Source organism: Rutilus rutilus (genome assembly GCF_951802725.1).
Source record: "Rutilus rutilus genome assembly, chromosome: 1".
Lineage (NCBI taxonomy): Eukaryota > Metazoa > Chordata > Actinopteri > Cypriniformes > Leuciscidae > Rutilus > Rutilus rutilus.
In genome coordinates, this window is record NC_140209.1 from 58,162,006 (window position 1) to 58,176,270 (window position 14,265).

The 14,265-nt window shown below is 39.0% G+C and overlaps 1 protein-coding gene across 3 annotated transcripts in view; it reads right to left on the minus strand.

Moving 5' to 3' along the window:
* The window catches only part of helz (helicase with zinc finger), a 60,286-nt gene that overhangs the window by 6,444 nt on the left and 39,577 nt on the right, over window positions 1-14,265 (minus strand). For all 3 annotated transcript variants that reach the window (XM_084402881.1, XM_084402880.1, XM_084402879.1), the window contains exons 22-24: window positions 4,723-4,927; window positions 2,200-2,251; window positions 121-299 (exon numbers count right to left, since the gene is read on the minus strand). In XM_084402881.1, coding sequence (XP_084259007.1) covers window positions 121-299; window positions 2,200-2,251; window positions 4,723-4,927 — 436 coding nt within the window. The remainder of the gene's footprint in view (window positions 1-120; window positions 300-2,199; window positions 2,252-4,722; window positions 4,928-14,265) is intronic.

Below are 14,265 nucleotides of genomic sequence, written 5' to 3' on the forward strand. Positions count from 1 at the left end.
TGATACAAGTGCACGAGATGTTCAAGGAAATACATTTACAGTGGATGGATGAGGACCTCCAAATTCCAACCAACAGTAAAAAGAACTAGAGAATGGGCTGAAATGTCTGGCAGAACGTACCGGAAGAGGCATTGGCATTACCATATTGCCCCCATAGACAGCGGGCACATAAAGGATGCTGGCTCCGGGGTCGATTCTTTGAACAGGGCTTGGTGATTTCCCGGAGGCTGGAGCTCCTGCTCCAGGTGGAGTAAAGGCCTGAATCGGGTTCCCCATCAACACAGCAGTGCTGGGCTGAACTAAAGATACAAAAAGATCAACCAAAACTGAGACTAAAGGAATCAAAAGCTATATCATACTAAACAATATTACATTTATACTCTTGGATGGCAAAGCACTGGAGGCCTGACTCATCTCCGACAACACTTCTAACTGATCTTTTGCTCAATAATTGGGTTTTTAACTGTTTTAATTCTATTGTAACATGATGTAGTTTGTGAATTGGAAACACTTTCATCCTAAGCAACCTGGAGAAAACTAATGATGAAATAAGAAGTCTAATAATTTTTCCTCCAATTCACACATTTGCTAGACCCTAAACCCAAATTGGACTGTCACCTACACATTTACCACTGTTAACAAGCAAGAAAGGTGAAAACATGTATTATGGTTGTTTATCTGTTGTCAAAACCAAATTTCTTGGCAAAAAGTACTTGCAAATGTGTGCCAACACTGATCAATAGTTCTAGCAAAATACGTCTCCAAGTCTCATCAGTTCAGTAATTTAATTAAAATATCTATTCTCCATCTGGCGTTCACAACAATCTTTTAGCACTCATTTTTGATAGGAGCATTTCCATAAAACACTTATTTTGTGCACTTCCAGAATGGTACGTTTGTAAATGAAGTTCAAATGAATCATATCCCAGGTATCATTTATCAGTGAATCTCATGAAATTAATCAAGAACATGTCCAGGTCAAATTTCACCCCAAAATAAGAAACTAGAGCGAGAGAGGAAAAGAAAGAAAGAAAATGAATCCAGTTTTTAGGACAATTTTTTAAAAGGCTCCAGGATCACTGCGACCCTACATAGGACAAGTGGTTTGAAGAATGGATGGATGGACGTTCTTGACATGTTTCGTGAGATTCACCCAACAATGATTTGAGGTCTGATCTAAAATCTCTAGTGTGAAAGTTTACGCCCTGATACACCCTTATCTGTACCAATTTCAGGGTCATCCCTGCTTCAGATTGAACCAGTGTGTTAAAAGCCCAACTCCTCCAGAATCATTACGCTACAACCACCCCCGAAATGTCCTCATGAGCGAGCTGGCTCAAGTCATTTGCCCAGACACACACGGCAATCCAAGGGAGTAATTCAGAGAGAATTGGCGCTGCTGCCACACATTATCGGTGGGATCATGTTTTGATTGGGCAAGAAGCGAGGCTGGAAGGAAGCTGGATCCACTTCACTGATCTCGTCTCTCCCCGACTATTCTCTCTCTCGCTCGCTTTCTTCTCTTTCTGCCTCAACAACCACTCATGCGGCACTCTACAAACTAATAACTTCGATTCGTACTGACAGCACTGTCACATCACACCAATAATATCCTCAAATCAGAGGTCAAAAACTGTGAAAATATCTCCTTCACGAGGTGCCGAAAGCTGCTGACCTCTCAATCACATTCTCCAGGTAACTACTCAATGTGAATGTTAAACGAGTAAACTAAAGTGGCTTTTACGGTCTCAGATTAATCTTGAGTGGCTACCAATACACGTTTTTAACACTATAGTGTGTTAAAAGGCTTTGTAAAAGTAATCCATACGAATTGAGTGGTTTAATCCAAGTCTTCTTACTAACTGTTGTATTGAATAGTTGAATAATGTAATTGAGTAGAATTTATCATCTAACAACACATGTAGTATCTTGGTAGTTTTTATGTAATAATGTAGAACAATGCTTGCTTTGTCCCTTTGGCAATGGTTTATTTGTTACCAATTGTTTGCAAAAACATATATAATTGCACACAAATTGACATGTATTGACATGATTACGGTATTACGGCAACCGTACGCTGTAGCACTTCAGAGCTAGAGAACATGTAATGGGAACACATTCATTCAATTAAGTGGTGCCTTGAAAATGTGTGAAAATGTTCAAACCTTCAATATCAAGAGGTCAAAGAGAGAGACTTACCGAAGCCTTCAGGGGGGAAGGGTTCAGTGTGATTGGCCAGCTGTCCTTTCGCCTGTGGAGAAGAGGAAGAGGAGGGTTTGAGTGATTCAGTGCAAGAGGATGAAGGAGAAAGTGAGGGGGAAGGGGGTCTTACAATAGTCACAGGGTCAGGGGGTCGTGCTTCCCCTTTCTGTGCCGACCGTCACCCTGCACACGAGCATCGCCGTGAGGCAGCACTGATTTGTCAAAACGCTTACAATGGTTTACTTCCACATGGTCAGGCAAATCTCGTCTGAGATGTTCTTGATACAAGAGTCGGGGGAGTTGGTTCCACGTGGGTGGAGATCCAGTAAAATGAGGGCAGAGGGCGGTTTGAGGGGGCGGATGATTTCCAAGAAAAACAGCACTAACTGCAAAGATAATCAGCGAATCGAGTGGAACAAACTCTTGTTCTTGGTGCCTGAATAACAGCACCGCCATGTACAAGAAAAAACCCTCGCTTGTAATTTTTTTTTTTTTGTACTGCCAACGACTTCCGAATCAGAGTCCATTGGTGCGATTCGTTGAGAAAGCATGCCTTTTCAAAGCAGATCAATGTCTTTGAGTGCACACAGAATGGCATACTGACAGCATCAATGGGCGATTCAGACGATCTGCTGGCCCGAGTCCTGCAGCTCTGAGCACTGATGCTCTAGGGTCAGCACGTTTGCAGGAACCGCCGATCACGCTAGTCATTTCAATAGCATGTGATTAGCTACTTTCTGTACAAAGCCTGTGAAATTACTGCACAGAAATGGGGACGCACCTGTCAAGAGATGGACGAAATCAATGGCGATGTCTATATATACACCACACTCCAATCAAGATACATCAGAGACCCCCATAACATGGTAGTTTCTTCCCACGTCTGTATGGAAAAGCTATTCTGGACTGAGATTTATATTGTTTCTCTTACCGACCTTTTCCGTTCAAGCTTTTTAGTTAAGGATGCTATAGCTTTCAAAACAGGGAGTCAACCATGGCAAAGCGGTGCTGATCATTGAAACAAATCGCCTTCGTTGTTGTGCTCTGTAAACAAATGCACCGCTCTGGCTATTAAGAACTCCATGATCATTTGTGCTTTCTGTAAATATGACCACTTGGTCTTGACCCCTATGACCTGGTGACATCGTTGTTACAGTGATATGGATACAGGCTGGGAAACATAACAAGATTGTATATTTTGTTTCAAAGTAATAGCAGTTGTGGTGGATGAACACCACATTCGCCATTGATCAGACAATTCTGGGGGGGTCAGAAATTGGTTGCCCAGGGCGAACCCTTCAGCTCACCGTTTCTCTCCATTAACGCAAAACTTGATGCACCTCTTTTACATTTATTTCCATTAAAAAAAGCATAAATTTTTGGTCAAGATCTTGTATTGTCAATGCAAGAGTCAAGCACTCTGTAAAGTCTCCTCCAGCACAACCCAAAGACTTTCAATGAATTTAAGGTCTGGACTCAAAAGGAGACGATTCATGTGTGAAAATGATTCTTCATGCTGCCTCCCAACTATTCTTTCACAATTTGAGCATGATGAATCTTGACATCCTGGAATATGGCCATGATGTGTCTTCCTACATGGTTGTTTAAGAAATGAAAAGCTACACACTCCATCAAATTAGTGTTAGAAGAACTGTTGCCAAACATAAAACATGCCAACATTACTTTTTTGGGCCATGCAGTGTATATATAATACTTTCAGTTCTTCCAAGAAGATGAATGGGAATGCTAACAGAAAAGGTCTCACTATACACATAAAATGTCATGAAAATAATATAAACACAAAATATATTAATTGTCTTGAAAACAGGCTTCCTGTTCTTTATCTTTTCTTTTAATTTTAGGATGAAGTATGACAGGTTGGAGAGGTTTTGAGAGATTCTCCAACAGGACACCTGCACTTTGAAGCAGTAAGTCGAGCAGCCAATACTCGTCTTTAACCAGTCAGGATGACGGAGCAAAGGGGTGAGGAGAAACAGATACAAATTTGAGCTACAGAGGAAAAAAAAGAAAAAGGGGGAAGAGGAAGTCTCCTCAATCATCTATTCTGGCATGTTTACCTTCCTTCCCTTGGAGCTGGGGATTGATTGGCATATATTATTCGTTTCGAGGGTGCGAGAGCTCACTTGCATTTAGACGGATGCTCTCTGCCGCTCGCCGAACCAAAGCCTTTCATTAATGTCAGCGGGGGGAGAGTGTGCATGTCTCCACAACCCAGCACATCATATCAAACCCTCCGCAGTGGACGGCACTGACCGTATCAGAGCAGACTGTGACTGTCGCGTCATTTTTTCCGTGCATGAGAGGATAAACAGAGTAATAAAACTGGCCCATTTGCCAGGAATTGCTTGTATTGTGAGGAGGTCTGAAATAGCTTTTAAAAGCCCAATTGTGACATCCATTGTGTGAAATTGAAGAGGAACGCACTAAAAATCAAAAGGCAAAACAGCTACTGTTACAAAATGTTGGCATCTTCTCATGAGAGTCTAGATTGTCCTGTACCTTGGGCGGGGAGTGCTGGTGCTTGCCGGGACCCTGGGGATGTTGCGGGCGCAGGGCACGAGGGATGAACTCTGGGGCCAGCGGGTTGAGCACATAGGTCTTTTTCAGCTCGAGGGCCTCCAGCTGGATCTTAATCTGTTCAAAGGTAATGCCATGGAGACTCTGGTTCTCATGACAGATGGAGATGAAGGTCTCCCAGAACTTTCTGTGAAGGACCAAACAGATGCAGAGATTTTGAGTGAAGACAGCAATGCACATGCACCAACAACACAAAAGAAAAACTGAGATGGTTCAAGATACAGCAGAAGTTCCCAAACTTGCTGCTAGGAACCACCTCAAGAACATATTTTTTTTAAGGTTAAAATATTAATAAAATTAGACTAGAAGTACTGATATTGAAGTACTAATGCATTGACATGGAACTTATAGTTCAGTAAGCAAGTCATATGTTGATCCAGTAACTGTTTGGCAGATTCGACAAGTCCATTCAGTGAAGGATTTATTGATTATTGAAAATTGAGAGTATTTTTCAATGATTTATTAAAAGAACCATTCAGAGAAAATAAAATAAATTGCACTGCCAGGGTTGTGCAGCATTCAGAATTGAATTGAGAATGTCTTTTAAACTCCAAAAAGCTGCATTTGAATTGAGTTAGCAAACAGAATGCAGAATTGTAATTCAAAGTTGATTGGAAGTAAAATTACAATTAATTGAAACTTGGAAGAAATTAATTTAATAATATCTTTTTTTTAAGAAAAGACAAACTGAGAATGTTGGCTTGACCAATCCCAAACATATAGGTGCAAAGTTACTTATGCACTTTGCATTCACATAGTAGAGTGTCAGTCATCTTCATTTATATAGCGCTTTTAACAATGTAGATTGTGTCTAAAGTGGACCATCAAAAAAATAAAAATAAAAAAATAACAAAAGAGATCAAATGTCATACAATGGCAGAACATGTCACCTACAGAATTTATATAAGGTTTATATATTTCATTTTATAAAATAAATTATCTTTTGTTAACCAGGGTGGAAGAACATTTAATTTCCCAGTATACATTGCAAGTGTTAAACATATTTGAACTTCAATATTATTCCAATTACAAATCAACTTCCTGTGAACTGTTTAGCCTATCTACAGAGAATTGCAAAGCAAAATGTATTCAGTTCATTTAAAATGATAATTTCCCCATTGACTTTCATTACTAGACCAGGCGCCACCAGTTCTAAACACGTGATTCTCGGAATAACTGCAAAGTTTGACAATCATAGAGCAAAAGTTTATCACTTGCACTGTTGCACATGTTTTAGGTCCTGTCAGTTTAAACATTTCAAGCACAAGACGACGCGAAAGAAGTCAATTCAGATCTTGTGCACGCACACACACACACTGAATTCCATTCTCTACCGCAACTATTTGTGCTTGAAGGGACACACACATACACACATAATCATGTCAAAATGCCTGTCTAGGTGAGTAAACAGTCGCTTACGGCTTATTATGTGAACTTAATTGAGAAAGAAAACTGATGTGTATCATTATATTGGATCTGTGTATTCGGTCTTAAAGTGACAACAGTCTAATATTCCTGCTGCTCTTTGTGTCATTAATGTTAATAAAACAAAATACAAAGAGAAAATCTTTAACAAAGATTAATTATATTTAATTTATATACAGTACAAAAATATGCAGTGTTATTTTACATTTGATTATTCAATTTCTGTGCCAGAATACTGTTAGACTTTCATGAAAAGCATAAAGCACTGTTTACTTCATTTGCATCTTTGTTTTATTGTATTAACCTATGCTTGTAATTCAATTTATTAATTTTTTTCGTGCAGATGCACTGCCCTACAAAATCACCCCAATCGTTCTAGAATGATTCATTCTTTCTAAATAGAGCTATTAAAGTCACCAGGTGAAACTGTTTTCATAATCACGATATATATCACAGAAAAACAAAATATCACAATGTCCCCCCCCCCCCCCCCAATATCGTGCACATCCATCTACAAAGAAGATGTGGTGAGTGTCATGACAATGGCAGATCTGCTCTGCATAACCATAACCTTTTCACATTATTCGTGACTATTTAGTGCAGCACAATCAAAAACTAAATGAAGCCCCATTCAAGCTCCAAAATAACAGTCTAAAAACAAGACAGTGAATCAGAAACACTCTTCATAAACATATAACACTTTCTAACACCAACACAGCTGCCCATAACTACATTAGTTATGCTCAATGGTTGTCAGTGGAGAATGATTATATGAAGTGGGATGGAGAGCAAGAGGGGAAACGTGGACATTTTCAGTGGGTTTTAATTACAGCATTACCCAAGAGTTAGAGATACTACAAGCTACTCGTCATTTAAAGTAGTTAAACTGCAGTTAAAGTAGTTATCTATACTACAAGCAAAAGCAGTTTGTTACATTGAAGCCATTTAAGAAGGTAATATCTTATGATGTAATATATAATTTAATCAGAGACGTATTTGGTTTTCAAGCAATGAATGGCCCATTATATCCTGTCAATCAAAAAGGAGTTGGTGAAAATGTGTCAGACTGCAACTCATAGTGTGTGTGAAGAAAAATTGTGTTGTGTTGAATTTAAGGCTGTTGAAGTTAACATGTCATTAACCTGTTAACCGTTGCCAGTGCGCGGGTGCACTGAAGCGTTTTTTTTTATATATATAGTTCAAAGTTACTATCAGATTTAATGTTATACCTTGACAAACTATACATCATTAAAAAGATATAAGACTCAAGTTTCAGTATTTGACCACTATTGTATTCTGAGAAACTTATAGCGACAGTTATTTTTTAATTTGTGTCAGGAGTTATGAAATGAAAAAAATTAGTCGATACCTTTAATATGAATTATGCGCGTCAGCCGCTTTCATTCATAAAAAAACTCCCGTGCTGTCGTCATGACAGCGATACACAAAACAACGTCCTTCAGGGCTTTTAGCTCAAAAATGTGCAGATTTGGAGAAATATTGATAGATATTGATAGATTCTCATAGATTTACATCATATTTCTATAGACAGGAATAATATTTATTGAATTTATACCCAAATGCGTTGATGTAATCATTATGAGCGCTTGGATACTCTGATACTGTGTTTTTAATTCATACCAACAGCCTGAGGGCGCTATATGCACAATAATAGTCCATATATGGAACATGAAGAAGAGCCATGATCATGTGACATTCCAGGACGTTAAAAATAAAGTCATTTGACATGGTCTTGAAAAACATTTAACTAAATCCAGAGTTTTGGACTTATTATCTTCAGATTTTAAACATAAAATGTTTAGACATGTGGCTTTAGCTGTAGTGCATTTCTAGATTGCTACAGTGCCAACTTCAATTTTATTTTCATGAGGATGTTTCATAAAAAATTATTTCTAATAACTTTGAAGCTATTTATAACAATTTTTTTCATTATGACAATAATTAATTCTACATTTACAATAAACTGCCAGGTGTCAGCTTTCAAATGAGATCATACTTGTGCTTTTAGTACAAAGGGTTCATGAACTGTATGTGGGGATTTTTCAAAAGTGGAGTTGCAGCTTAACAGGTAAAAAAAAAAAAAAAGGCTTTATTTGACCCTATGAATCACTTGTAGTTCAAGCCAGGGTTGCCAGGTCCATGGTTTTTCACTACACCAAACATTATTTGTAGCGCGCCTCTATCCAATAATTGTAAAGAGATTTGTGCTTATTACTTCTGACAAGAAACAAAGTCTCAGCTTTCAAATTCCATCCATTTTATCACAAAATTCAAACAATAAATGCCATTTTGACGCTCTTAGATGTCTCATGTAATCGCTCGGTCAGCGTTTCAACCGCAGAAAGACGTCAATAAAACAACTTGCCACGTAACAGCTTGTCAGCTTATGTTACTTAACGTTGCATTTACCTCAGGAAAGTCAGTGTTCAGTTTGTTAGTTGGCTATAAAAAAAACGCTTGAGAGGAGCTTATTTACTGTTAAAGGAACACGCCGACTTTTTGGGACTATTCACCGTATCCCCCAGAGTTAGATAAGTCCATACATACCCTTTTCATCTCCGTGCGTGCCGTAACTCTGTCTGACGCACCCACCGCTAGCCTAGCTTAGCACAAAGACTGGAGGTAAATGGCTCCAGCTAGCATACTACTCCCAATAAATGACAAAATAACGCCAACATTTTCCTATTTACATGTTGTGATTTGTATAGTCACAGCATGTACAAATAACAAGGTCACATGAGACACAGCCATCTTCTAACCGTACACATACTGGGAACTATATTCTCAGAAGGCGAAGCACTGCTACTTCTGCGGAGTGATTTACTCCAACTCTGAGCGAACTCTCTGCTCCTCACCACGGGGCTTCTCAGGTGCTGCGAGCAATTCACTCCGCCCAAGTAGCAGTGCTTCGCCTTCTGAGAAGATAGTTCCCAGTATGTATACGGTTAGAAGATGGCTGTGTTGGCGTGTTCCTTTAATGTATGTTTATATGTATGAAAACTAACTTATGTGCAAATGAGATGTAGGCCTATACTAACATTTCAGTTTTTATTTGAGTGTAATTACTTTACCTGCAAACAAATAGCAGTTGACCATAATGATTTGGGCTCTATTGTTCATTTTAACATCTACTATTATAGTAACGTACCAAAGTGAGAGGGTCCCCTATATAGTTTACAGCATAAGTTGGAAGAGAGATTTTCCCCTAAAGAAAATCAAACAATCGGTATCGGCGGAGAAATTTAGTCTAAGTGCATCTCTACTAGTTACTCTCTAGTACAGATTTCCATCCAATCGGAGAGTCCCACAGGGGTAAAAAGATTAATTATTGATACAGTATGTAAAAACAAGGCACATAACTGGAACCCCCTTGTAAAACAAAATGAGATATTCACATTCAGACCGGAGTTAGTGACTCGGTCAATAGAGTTTGTGCACCACTGCACATCATCTTATTGAGTTACAAATGAATCAAAATCACACAAGCAGGGTAACACACAATGTAAGAACCAAATCCGATCTCACGGGTGACTGGTGAAGCCACACTGACAACATGGAAGGCAGAAATCTGACTGATTCTCTCTCTAATAGCCATATTTCACATCGCTCCAGCTCGGACGGGGGAAATTCACAATCCTGACTCCGGCGACATCAATCTCAAGCAATCTCAGACCTCCACTGTGACTCAGAGCTGGAGAAACTCGATGCGTCACCGTGTAATTTAGCGGCTGGTCTCTCCTGCCTCTGAAAGAGGCAAATGAGGGATCATGTAACATTTTAAGCTGTTAGAATTTGGTCAGTTTAAGGTTGAAAAAAGATGCTTGGAGATAAAGCACGGGTTGGTATGCTTGTGTCACGGTAAAGACAGAAAGCGGTGGACCGAGTTCAGTTTGAGGCCGTGGCTTTTAAGAGGGAGCCGTGAGTAGGCAGAATGTATTGCCTGTGAATATGAGTCAACATTTCTGAAATGTGCCTCACACTATCAAGAAAGACAAGGTGGCAAACTTTTAAAGCAATAAACTTTTACTCACCTTCAGGTCGTTTGATTTTTCTCCCTAGGCCTACCTAAACACCATTAGATTTAGCTGGAGCCAATTTAACAATGGTACATAATATACATATTAAACATAATTTAAGGACTTTGGAACTAGCACTGTCAATCTGCTATCCTGGTTATCAGCCAATCCCAATATCACAAAATACTAGCATTATAATCAGCCTAGTCGACAAATCATGTTATTCCCAGAAAGCATCTTTGTCACATTTTGAACTCAATAGGGCCACTTGTTGAAGACATCATCTACACTCACAACACATTGAATCTCAAACAGGCGATGAAGGGGATTAAGGCTCTGTTTTGTGCTTGGCTTGGTAAAGAAATCAAAGTGGTAATTCACTAGGTCTGTAGATACCATGGTGATTAAAGGGATGGTTCGGAGTAATTTCAACCTAGGGTCCTTTGCAGCATGACCTCGGGCCAAACACCCCCCCCAGAAGCTTTTTTTTCCCCTTGGTTGAACATTATTAAAGTTAGAGCTTATTTAGAGATATCAGCCGGATGGCTTAGTGGATCCAAGGCTGTATCTCGTAAATTACCCCACTAATAATGCCCAGAATGGTACCAAACTTCTACAGTAGTACAAATAGGTTCTGTACTATTTGCAGGCTTTTCCCAAATCACGGAAGTGACCTCGATGTCCGGGTTAGCGGTAGCATAAGCCGTCAGGCAAGTGTTATTTAAATAAACTCCTGATGTACTTACAAACTTTCCAATGCCTCGTTTTATGAGTACAGAACACGCATATGACACCGATTTTCAAATGTTTGCTTTCACTTTAGACATAACCAACTGCGTTTATGCAACCCTTGTGTGTATTTGACAGTATTAGCGCAATAAGACTTGAAAGATAACTTGGTCCAGTAACCAGGCGCTGTTAGACAGGCTTTTAGTGTCTGTGGGCTTCGGGTGTATGTGCTCAGGAAAGCACTTGTTAGAACAGCGCATCAGCACGCAAATGAAATGTTCAACTGGCAAGGCACATGTAACCAATGTAACTAACTGCAGTGTCCCGTGAGTGTAACTTTACCTCTGCATTAACATGATACGTTGCGTTGTACAGTATTGTTGGGACGGTGGCGCCAGAACTGCAACTGAGAGAATGCACTGTTACACGATACTATGATGTTTCTTCAAAAGCAGATCGTGGAGGCATTTTAATCGCCCACGATCAAAAATCGTGATATCGCACACCCCTAATTAGCAGGATAACAAACAAAAGCATCATAAACCTGATTACAGCCCTACGTTGGGCGCCACATTTGGTGCATTATTACTTTATCTTTAAGCACCCTAATTGATGACTAGTTTTAATTTGGTTTAAAGTTTAAGGGTTGATGAATTTGACGTCAGTTTATTGCACAAACCTCAAAGCAGAAATCCAAGTAGAGATGTATTAGTCAGAACATGCACCATCCCTGATGGGAAATCTGAAGCAGTGCTACACATTTTTACACCTTCCAATGTCACACACAACAACACAGGCAACATCAGCACCAGACAGTTTGAAACTTCAGGTTGAGTTAGTGTTTGCAGTACATGTCAACTCTGCAAGCGATAGTTTGTGCCCCCTCCTCCACAGACAGCAGAACTCATTTCAGAGAGTGTGATGAGGCCTTGAGGAAGCGGAACTGATTGAACTAATCAGGAGCTTGATGAGGAGTTGACAAGTCGAACTTACAGTGACAGACTGAATTAGATGCAAAACAGCTTGTAGACAGTGGATTTGTTATACAACAGCCAGCTAGAACTGCAGCAAACACACATTTATCTGACATCGGTGTATCAGGGAATCTCACAAAACCAGTCAAGAAAATGTTTGGGTCAGAAAAAAAGAAAAAAAATTGAGAGAAAACTATATATTTCAAAATAAAAAGAAGCATTTTTTTATTAAAACTATAAAGATCTTCCAATCGTGACATATTTGAACACTAAATTATCATTATCGCAATGCATTTCAAAGAAATTGTTGAATAAAGTCATTATTTTTGTTTGTTTTTTTGCGCACAAAAAGTACTCTTGCCGCTTCATAACATTAAGGTTGAACCACTGTAGTCACATGGACTATTTTAGTGATGACCATTTAATGATGTCTTTACTTAATTTCTTGGCCTTGAAAGCCTATGGCTGGTTCAGAAAGCTCTCGCATTTAAGAAAAAATATCTTTATTTGTGTTCTGAAGATGAACGAAGGTCTTACGGGTTTGGAACGACATGAGGGTGAGTAAATAAATGACAAATTTTATTTTTGGGTGAACTAACCCTTTGTATTTCGTAATGCTGATTTTAACTTACTGAAATGTAATCTGAAAAATCTAATTTGATTGTTTTTGATTGATTGTTTTATTGATTCTGGGATAAAACATTAACATGTTTTCATGAGATTAACCCATATACTGATCTATGAAAATAAATATTTCCAGATGAAAAAAAATAAGGATTCTTTGAAACTAATCACAGCACTTAAGCTGGATCGGTCATCACAGGTCATGTGACGAGGGTAACGCTTCGATTATTGAAGTCTGTTAAGCTGTGGCTCTGAGCTTGTTGAATGGACAGCACCGAATCTTCACCACACACACAGATTTAATTGCCAGGCCCTTCAGCTTGACATTTACTGTGGCCGGTCTCTACCGATTGGTTGATGCGAGTCTGTCTCCATAGCGACAGTGGAGCTGCAACTAGGGAGGATAGAGAGGGTTGCCAGCGAAGTGACAGACAGCTCTCTGAGGGAGTGTCAACACACCCAAGCACATACACAAACACACACACTCTGAATGCCCAACAGCGATACACACTGTCATTTTCATGTCACAAGAGCCAAAACACAAGAGGTCAGAGGTCAAAGGTCACAAGCACAGGGGATTGTTAACTTCCCACCAGCTACATAACATCATTCACTGCTCTCTTGTATCTGTACCTTTGCTATTAGGGCTAGGTTTAAATGTAATAAATAATAATAAAAAAAGCATTTTTTGTTTGGACAATCTTGTATGGATCCCATATGGAAGAGATATCAGAAGACTGACCGTTTAATCAATGGCTAGAAAAAAAAACTAGCATTCTGCACAGCATATACTCTATCCTGCCTACTGTTTTATTAAAGTGGCCCTATTATGCTTTTTCAGATATTATATTGATATAATAGATCACAGATATGTGACCCTGGACCACAAAACCAGTCACATGGGTCAATTTTATGAAATTGGGATTTATACAACATCCGGAAGCTGAATAAATAAGCTTTCCATTGGTGTATGGTTTGTTAGCATAGGACAATATTTGGCTGAGATACAACTATTTGAACATCTGGAATCTGAGGGGGCAAAAACATCGAAACACTGAGAAAACCGCCTTTAAAGTTGTCCATTTATGTTGGCGATTGTGCAGCATTCACTCACACAAATACATGTTTTATATATTTACGGTAGTCTTCATGGAACATGATCTTTACTTAATATCCTAATGATTTTTGGCATAAAAGAAAAATAGCTAATTTTGACCCATACAATGTATTGTTGGCTACTGCCACAAATATACCCATGCGACTTGTGACTGGTTTTGTGATCCAGGGTCACATATTATATGTTTGTGAATGTAAAAGGTCTGCAAGGTTTCAAAAATGAAAGCGCATGATAAATGGGAGTTTTTAGCCCCTTTCACACATGCAGTCTTTACTGGTATATTACCAGTAAGAGATCATGTGTGAACAGGACCTTTTCCAAAATACCGGTAAATTGGTTCCGGCAATTTCCCAGTAAGGAAAGTTGTAACATTAGAAGTAAATTACCAGTAATGTGCTCTGTGTGAACACAGAATGAAGATTACCTGTCTGATCACGTACGAGGTCAGAACGCACTGACATAAGTCTGCTTTGGGCCAATCATAAAGTTCTTATGAGATGACATGATTACTCTGAGTTGTTTACAGAAAGCTTTTAATAGTTTTTCTATGTAAATATGC